Here is an 8,137-nt window from a genome sequence, read left to right on the forward strand (position 1 = left end):
TTGGTTTTCAGTACAATCTCAATACTGAGTACACCCAATTATGCACTTCTTCTCCTGACATCCCCCTGCATTACTACAAAATACAAGGGATTGTCTTCCACTGTCTCTAACATCATGTTCTCACTATCTAAAACTGAATCGCTCCAACACTAAAACCTATTTACACCTGATATTTTAGTATGCCCGCTGTCTTAGGGTTACATTTTTGCATAGTTCATCCCCGCTCTACATCTCCTCACTCATCCACCCTATCTAGGCTCCCAGTTCTCCTAATGACCCAAAACTAACAAGCTCCATAATCTGAATCTCCCACCCACGTCTCCAAAACTTTTCCTGTGCTGTGCCAATTTTCTGGAATTTGCAACTTCAGACAATCTGGCTAATTGCCAAGATCCATAAGTTTAACCCTTTCCTGATGGGGAGATTTTCCATTTTCTCTCCTCTTCTTTAAGAGCCATAAAGTTTTTATTGTTCCATCCACTTAGCCGTATGAGGGATTTTTTTTTTTGCAGGACGAGTTGTACTATTGAATAACACCATTCATATTATCATGTGATGCACGTGGGAAAACCACTAAAACAACGAAATAGCGAACAAAGCGCAATGCTGCAATTGCTTTTTGGAGTTTATATTTACAGTAACATGTTCACGATTTGGTAAAACTGACCTGGCAATAAGATTCTCCAGGTCAGTACGATAATGCAGATATTGAACGTCTATAGTTTTTGCTTTTTTTTTTTATAATTTAAAGTGGTGAAAAAAAATTTGGGAATTTGTGTGTATGTATATATATATATAATATATATATATATATATATATATATATATATATATATATATATATATATATATATATAGATAGATTTAACTGTAGCTCTGTCAGTGATTCCAAGACATTGGAAAACAACCCACACTCCCCTAATATCGGAATGGTTTGCCGAGATAGTTAATATTTGTAGGACGGAAGAACTCACAGCCGAAAGCTCTGGACGCGGTGATAGCTTCAGGAGATTGTGGAGCGACTATTCCAATAGATGGGTCGTCCTCTCGTGAAGTGGTTCTGGTTTGTTGTCGTGTGCTTTACCTCAAGATTGTCACCTCATTTTCCTCATCTTTCCCTCCCTTTTTCCATACCCCTTCTCCATGTTACCCCCACCTTCTTTCATCCCTCTTCGCCCTTCTAATCCTCCCACCCTCTCTCTTTCTAACCTCTATGTTGGAATTTTAAGATTATTTCTTCATTTGTTGATATAGAAATTTAGGTTGTTTTTTTTTTGCACCTGCAATGTTGACAAGTTGTTAAGTCCTGTGTGACTTATTTGATCATAATATATTTGATCGAATGTTATGATTTTTGTATTTTCAATATTGCTTAATAAAAACAAATTGAACATAATTTACACGGACACTAAACTTCAGGAGGGCAAATTTCCAATGGATGAGAGATGATCTTGGTGCAATTAACTGGAACGATATCCTGAGACATAAAAATACACAAAGAAAATGAGAGACGTTTATTAGCATCCTGGATAGGACCTGTGCACAGTATATACCGTATGGGAATAAACATACTAGAAAAGGAGGAAACCACTATGGCTAAATAAAGCTGTGGAGCTTACTTTTTGCCCCATGGGTTTTTTTTGCCTTCCTCTGGATCAACATGTTAGGGCATGTTAGGTTAGGCTATGGGTTGAACTAGATGGACTTAAAGTCTTCCTTCAACCTAAATAACTATGTAACTATGTTTTCAATATCTAGTTGATGGGGCTATGTGGGTACTTATTTTTTGCACCCTGAGCTGATGTTTTTTATTAAAACCATTTTGAATGATGCAACCCCCAGCCAGAAAGCACTAAATGCCGTTGTCACACACTGACAGTGGCATTTAACAAGTTAACAGCAGCAGGCATAGCTCCAACCCAGCCACGACTGTTAAATGCAGATGATGGCTGAGTAGCACAGCCATCATCTGCCGGGAAAGATGTGGACTTGGCTTGCGAGCCTGCATATGATATAACAGTGCGTTATATGTTGGTAAGGGGTTATGAGTGCCCTGGACCATATACTACAAGCCTTTTTACTTTTTGTAGCACTCCCACTTCCTCATAGACTGTAAGCCAACGAGCGGGGCCCTCACACCTCTTGGCATCTGTAGAATTATGTGTTATTCTATAATGTCTGAGATTGTTTGTACGTGTCCCCTCTGAATTGTAAATATGTTGGCACTAAAGAAATAAAATTATTATTATTATTATTATTAACAAATATAAAGGATCAAAATGACAAACAATAAAAATAAAACCTGTTCTACTTTCCTAAATCTCCGAAACCCCAGGAGGTGTACGTTCAGGGAATTGTCAGGGGGAGGAAAGGAAAGCCTGGAAAAGCAAACTGCTAGCTCTAGCATGAAAGGAAGTAAGAAGTTATACACATTCAGTATCCAGCTACAATATTACCACCAGGCATGCCTGCCAGGAAGGTATACATAGAGGAGTGCCTAAAACCTGTTAGTCAACAATCAAGTTAGCTCCTGAAGTGGTAAACTAGTTCCTAACGTCTTAAGTGCTTTGTTGGTCCCTTGAATAACGCTGGTTGCATTGGCTCATACAGCAGTGCACATCTTTTTGGTCAACTGAAAATATGAATGAACGTTAATGGCTGCTGCACAAATGCTACATAGCTAATATATTCAGTCTACAAATGTGTGCACTTGGACAGCTTCCCCAGCAAACTGTAGGGGGGTTTTCATACTGGGGTGACGTATGGTGATCATAGCTATGACTGTGGTTTAAGTTTGGGGGGCATAATGTGATTGGGGATGAGGTTGTTCCTGTGTCAGATTTTTTCCCAGGAACAAAATTGCAAAGACATGCCAGATATTGGTCAGTGTCAGATCAAAATCTGCAATGAAAGTCTATGGGTCAGTGAACAATTCTGACAGCACTCAGACGACATCCATTTTTCACTGACTGATGGGTAAGAGAAGGTGGAAAAACTTTTTTTCTCAACAATGGAAAAAAAAAAAGAAAACTGATGAAAATCAATGATGAAAGTCGCTCCGTTGTTCTATGACAGGTACAGTAATGCATTGGGACTACTTCACCTTTTTAGGCTGAGTTTCTGCATCAATAACAAAAGACGCTGTGCAGATCTCAGCCCCACACCTCACAGAATGATTGCAGTCAGCAGTGCCCGCAGACCTAATGTGTATGGAGGTCTCCTGACTACCCCCCCACCGACCCTCCTCAGATTTATAGCACAGTATCAGGATCGGTATGCTGCACTCACATTACCTGTTAGTGGGGGTACCATAGACCCTTGTGTATGTACATTTTATAGCAGGGGCAGTCTCTGCTAATTAAATGGGTAAAAGTGATTGTAAAAAAAAATAAATAAAAACACGTTGCCATTTTAATGCACTTTATTTGAAGGGAAATGCCATAAATTTTATTGTTTACTGTTTGTTGCCTGAGTCACCGACCACCTCTGCACTCTATCAGTGGTGGCTGGTTACCAGCCAAAATATTGGATGCTTACAAAATCGTTTCAATAAAAAACTTATAAAAGCTCCTCTGAGGCTGACAGGCTTGGACTGTTCGTTTCTGATCCGAGATCGGAAAGGAGTGCACGGACTGGCCAGTGCCTATAGTGACACGAGCGTTACAGGTGCATAGATTTACAGTATATGAAGAGGTCAAGCTCCGGATAGGAGAGCTGACGACCTGTCTGTGCAGTCCGACTGAGCCCTAAGACAATTAAGGCTCATTCACATGACAGTTTTTCACATACGTATTCTATCTGATGTTTTCACATGTTTGTGTATTCGTGTCTACCCAGTGATCATTACAAAATCTCGAACACTTGTCAGATATTGATCAGAGTCACAGATCAAATGCAAATCTATGGGTCCGAGATTAACAATGGACAGCTCTTGAATGCCATCCATTTTTTACAGAATGGTAGGTGAAGCTTGACAAACCTCCATTGGGTTTTCTTTTATTATAGGCGAAAAACACAGGTGTCAGGTGATGGATACAGCCAGAGCCGCAGCAATGTGTACAGGTGTCAGGTGATGGATACAGCCGGAACCGCAGCATTGTGTACTGGTGTCAGGTGATGGATACAGCCGCAGCAATGTGTACAGGTGTCAGGTGACGGTTACAGCCAGAGCAATGTGTACAGGTGTCAGGTGATGGATACAGCCGCAGCAATGTGTACAGGTGTCAGGTGATGGATACAGCCGCAGCATTGTGTACTGGTGTCAGGTGACGGTTACAGCCAGAGCAATGTGTACAGGTGTCAGGTGATGGATACAGCCGCAGCAATGTGTACAGGTGTCAGGTGATGGATACAGCCGCAGCAATGTGTACAGGTGTCAGGTGATGGATACAGCCGCAGCAATGTGTACAGGTGTCAGGTGATGGATACAGCCGCAGCAATGTGTACAGGTGTCAGGTGATGGATACAGCCGCAGCAATGTGTACAGGTGTCAGGTGATGGATACAGCCGCAGCAATGTGTACAGGTGTCAGGTGATGGATACAGCCGCAGCAATGTGTACAGGTGTCAGGTGATGGATACAGCCGCAGCAATGTGTACAGGTGTCAGGTGATGGATGCAGCCGCAGCATTGTGTACAGGTGTCAGGTGATGGATACAGTTGCAGCAATGTGTACAGGTGTCAGGTGATGAATACAGCCGCAGCATTGTGTACAGGTGTCAGGTGATGGATACAGTTGCAGCAATGTGTACAGGTGTCAGGTGATGAATACAGCCGCAGCATTGTGTACAGGTGTCAGGTGATGGATACAGTTGCAGCAATGTGTACAGGTGTCAGGTGATGAATACAGCCGCAGCAATGTGTACAGGTGTCAGGTAATGAATACAGCCGCAGCAATGTGTACAGGTGTCAGGTGATGGATACAGCCGCAGGAATGTGTACAGGTGTCAGGTGATGGATGCAGCCGCAGCATTGTGTACAGGTGTCAGGTGATGGATACAGTTGCAGCAATGTGTACAGGTGTCAGGTGATGGATACAGGAGGAGCAATGTGTACAGGTGTCAGGTGATGGATACAGGCGGAGCAATGTGTACAGGTGTCAGGTGATGGATACAGGCGGAGCAATGTGTACAGGTGTCAGGTGATGGATACAGGCGGAGCAATGTGTACAGGTGTACGGTGATTGCTGCGGCTGTATCCATGTGTACAGATGTCAGGTGATGGATACAGCCGCAGAAATGTGTACAGGTGTCAGGTGATGGATACAGGCGGAGCAATGTGTACAGGTGTCAGGTGATGGATACAGCCGCAGCAATGTGTACAGATGTCAGGTGATGGATACAGCCGCAGCAATGTGTACAGGTGTCAGGTGATGGATACAGCCGCAGCATTGTGTACAGGTGTCAGGTGATGGATACAGCCGCAGCAATGTGTACAGGTGTCAGGTGATGGATACAGCCGCAGCAATGTGTACAGATGTCAGGTGATGGATACAGCCGCAGCAATGTGTACAGGTGTCAGGTGATGGATACAGGCGGAGCAATGTGTACAGGTGTCAGGTGATGGATACAGGCGGAGCAATGTGTACAGGTGTCAGGTGATGGATACAGGCGGAGCAATGTGTACAGGTGTCAGGTGATGGATACAGCCGCAGCAATGTGTACAGGTGTCAGGTGATGGATACAGCCGCAGCAATGTGTACAGGTGTCAGGTGATGGATACAGCCGCAGCAATGTGTACAGGTGTCAGGTGATGGATACAGCCGCAGCAATGTGTACAGGTGTCAGGTGATGGATACAGCCGCAGCAATGTGTACAGGTGTCAGGTGATGGATACAGCCGCAGCAATGTGTACAGATGTCAGGTGATGGATACAGCCGCAGCAATGTGTACAGGTGTCAGGTGATGGATACAGGTGTCAGGTGATGGATACAGCCGCAGCAATGTGTACAGGTGTCAGGTGATGGATACAGCCGCAGCAATGTGTACAGGTGTCAGGTGATGGATACAGCCGCAGCAATGTGTACAGATGTCAGGTGATGGATACAGCCGCAGCAATGTGTACAGGTGTCAGGTGATGGATACAGCCGCAGCAATGTGTACAGGTGTCAGGTGATGGATACAGCCGCAACAATGTGTACAGATGTCAGGTGATGGATACAGCCGCAGCAATGTGTACAGATGTCAGGTGATGGATACAGCCGCAGCAATGTGTACAGGTGTCAGGTGATGGATACAGGTGTCAGGTGATGGATACAGCCGCAGCAATGTGTACAGGTGTCAGGTGATGGATACAGCCGCAGCAATGTGTACAGATGTCAGGTGATGGATACAGCCGCAGCAATGTGTACAGGTGTCAGGTGATGGATACAGCCGCAGCAATGTGTACAGGTGTCAGGTGATGGATACAGCCGCAGCAATGTGTACAGATGTCAGGTGATGGATACAGCCGCAGCAATGTGTACAGATGTCAGGTGATGGATACAGCCGCAGCAATGTGTACAGATGTCAGGTGATGGATACAGCCGCAGCAATGTGTACAGGTGTCAGGTGATGGATACAGGAGGAGCAATGTGTACAGGTGTCAGGTGATGGATACAGGCGGAGCAATGTGTACAGGTGTCAGGTGATGGATACAGGCGGAGCAATGTGTACAGGTGTCAGGTGATGGATACAGGCGGAGCAATGTGTACAGATGTCAGGTGATGGATACAGCCGCAGCAATGTGTACAGGTGTCAGGTGATGGATACAGGCGGAGCAATGTGTACAGGTGTCAGGTGATGGATACAGGCGCAGCAATGTGTACAAGTGTCAGGTGATGGATACAGCCGCAGCAATGTGTACAGGTGTCAGGTGATGGATACAGCCGCAGCAATGTGTACAGGTGTCAGGTGATGGATACAGGAGGAGCAATGTGTACAGGTGTCAGGTGATGGATACAGGCGGAGCAATGTGTACAGGTTTCAGGTGATGGATACAGCCGCAGCAATGTGTACAGGTGTCAGGTGATGGATACAGCCGCAGCAATGTGTACAGGTGTCAGGTGATGGATACAGCCACAGCCATGTGTACAGATGTCAGGTGATGGATACAGCCGCAGCAATGTGTACAGGTGTCAGGTGATGGATACAGCCGCAGCATTGTGTGCAGGTGTCAGGTGATGGATACAGCCGCAGCAATGTGTACAGGTGTCAGGTGATGGATACAGCCACAGCCATGTGTACAGATGTCAGGTGATGGATACAGCCGCAGCAATGTGTACAGATGTCAGGTGATGGATACAGCCGCAGCAATGTGTACAGGTGTCAGGTGATGGATACAGCCGCAGCAATGTGTACAGATGTCAGGTGATGGATACAGCCGCAGCAATGTGTACAGATGTCAGGTGATGGATACAGCCGCAGCAATGTGTACAGGTGTCAGGCGCACAACATAACACCAGCACATTAGTTTGCACAAAGACCACCAGAGCCCAGTATGTCTTCTACCCCGGTTACTAGGCACACTGTCAGGGCAGCCACCATTGCACAGCTCCCAGCACAGACAGCTCATTGCAATGCGGCCAGCCAGTATTACTCGTCACTAGGAGTCCGTGTCTGCCCGCTATCACCCCGCATGCACACTACAGTTGAGGCTTGCAGCCGCTTCCGGGATCCCCCGACACAAGCAAACTTCATTTTCCGTTACCTTTCCGGTGCCAGGCGCCGCCATCTTGCCTACGAGTGTTTACGATGACGTCGCGCTCCTCACGTGTCCAGGAACAGACGTCCTGGAGGCAGTTGCGCACGCGCAGTGCTGTCTCTAACGTCACTAGGCGAGCACGTGATGTGTCACGGGCTGCTGACACTTGTCAGCTGATGGTGACGCTGGCGAGCTCCAGAATGACATTGTGAAGGGCGGGGCGGGGCGGGGCGGGGCGTGACGCTCAGTGCTCACTGTCTGTGCTGGGGAGGGAGCAATGCGATGTCGCCTCCCACTCTGCAGAGTCGGTTGCCTTGTATTGTAGCCATGGTAATTTGCAGGTCGCATTCACCATCACTGGTGGCTGTGTGTGGCTCATGCTGTATATGGGGCGGCTTTATTATTATTATTATTATTATTATTATTGGGAGACTGGGGCTCATGCTGTATATGGGGAG

General features: G+C 46.1%; 1 protein-coding gene across 1 annotated transcript in view; it reads right to left on the reverse strand.

The window, feature by feature from the left end:
* The window catches only part of TBC1D15 (TBC1 domain family member 15), a 188,127-nt gene extending 180,329 nt beyond the window's left edge, over nt 1-7,798 (reverse strand). Inside the window, exon 1 of the mRNA XM_069764594.1 lies at nt 7,686-7,798. Coding sequence (XP_069620695.1) covers nt 7,686-7,709 — 24 coding nt within the window. The 5' untranslated portion in view covers nt 7,710-7,798. The remainder of the gene's footprint in view (nt 1-7,685) is intronic.
* Nucleotides 7,799-8,137: the final 339 nt, after the last annotated feature.

The sequence above is a fragment of the Ranitomeya imitator genome, chromosome 4 (genome assembly GCF_032444005.1).
Source record: "Ranitomeya imitator isolate aRanImi1 chromosome 4, aRanImi1.pri, whole genome shotgun sequence".
Lineage (NCBI taxonomy): Eukaryota > Metazoa > Chordata > Amphibia > Anura > Dendrobatidae > Ranitomeya > Ranitomeya imitator.